At 62.9% G+C, this 1,138-nt stretch overlaps 2 protein-coding genes across 2 annotated transcripts in view; both read left to right on the forward strand.

The window, feature by feature from the left end:
* Positions 1–508, forward strand: part of PLXNB3 (plexin B3) — a 17,137-nt gene extending 16,629 nt beyond the window's left edge. Inside the window, exons 30-31 of the mRNA XM_077769604.1 lie at positions 8–122; positions 404–508. Coding sequence (XP_077625730.1) covers positions 8–122; positions 404–508 — 220 coding nt within the window. The remainder of the gene's footprint in view (positions 1–7; positions 123–403) is intronic.
* Positions 509–847: 339 nt separating this feature from the next.
* The window catches only part of SRPK3 (SRSF protein kinase 3), a gene marked incomplete at its 3' end in the record, with an annotated part of 4,485 nt that continues 4,194 nt past the window's right edge, over positions 848–1,138 (forward strand). The window contains exon 1 of the mRNA XM_077769605.1: positions 848–871. Coding sequence (XP_077625731.1) covers positions 848–871 — 24 coding nt within the window. The remainder of the gene's footprint in view (positions 872–1,138) is intronic.

A 1,138-nucleotide genomic window follows, 5' to 3' on the forward strand; every position in this document is an offset into this window, starting at 1 on the left:
AGTTTAAGGTCCAGACTGGGGCTCACCCCTCCACGTGCTACCCCCAGAACTACACGTCGGCTCCTCACTGCCTGGAAGCTTTGCAAGAGCTGTACAACCATATCCACAGGTATTATGACCAGGTGAGGCCCTCGGGGCTCCGGGGGGGAGGGGCACATCTCCAGGGCCCAGAGGGAGGCCCCAGGATCCTCCCTGCAGATGGAAGGAGGTGCCAATCTGGGTGGTGGGGGGAGGGCCCAGGTTAGGGAAGGAGTGTAGCTTCTGTCCCGATCCTTCGGGGAGGCTGGGGGCAGCCCCTGCTGGACCCCCAGGCTGCTGCTGACATGGACACAGGACTGAGTGGCCCTGAGTGATGGGCAGAGGGTGGAGGCCTCAGGCACGACACCCTCCTCTACCCTGGCAGATCATCGGTGCCCTGGAGGAGGACCCCGTGGGCCAGAAGATGCAGCTGGCCTGCCGCCTGCAGCAGGTAGCAGCCCTGGTGGAGAACAAGGTGACGGACCTGTGAGCTGNGCCGCCTCTCCCACAGCCCACCCTTCCTTCCCCTACCTGGGCTTCTTTCTAATTTATCGTAATCCTTACCTCTTCCCCCGCCCCCCGCCTCCCCCCACTTTATTTATTTGCTTGCTGCAGAATCACATNATCCCTTGCTGGGCAACCGACTCTTCCTGGTCCCTTGGATGCAGCCCCAAGGTCACAGGCTCCAGAGGGCTCTGCCTGACCTGGAGGTCCCTCTGTCACCAGCCTGTTAGAACTGGGGACTTGTTTGAGTCCCACTGGAGGAAGACTCCTGAGGGCAGGGCCAGGGTGGCTGGGTCCCTGTGCCTCCCACATGGGCACGTGGCGCATGCCGGTGGACACAGCGAGCAAGGCAGGGCTGGCCGGGCCTGGAGGAGCTGGGAGACCACACGGTGTCAGTGCTGGGGTCTTCAGTGGGCGGGCTCCCAGGCTTTGACACTGTCCCAACACCTCTGGGGGGAGGAACCAGGTGGCTTCAGCTCATGCCCCTGCCTCAGTCATCCAGGACCCCCAGCAACCCCACACTCAGGGAGATGAGCCACAGGAAAAGTGGGGACCCCACTGAGAGTGGGCAGGGAACAGGGCACCCATGGGAATGGGAAGGGCCACCTTTTCGAAG

This window comes from Crocuta crocuta, unplaced genomic scaffold, assembly GCF_008692635.1.
Source record: "Crocuta crocuta isolate KB4526 unplaced genomic scaffold, BGI_CrCroc_1.0 scaffold978, whole genome shotgun sequence".
In the NCBI taxonomy this organism is placed as follows: Eukaryota; Metazoa; Chordata; class Mammalia; order Carnivora; family Hyaenidae; genus Crocuta; species Crocuta crocuta.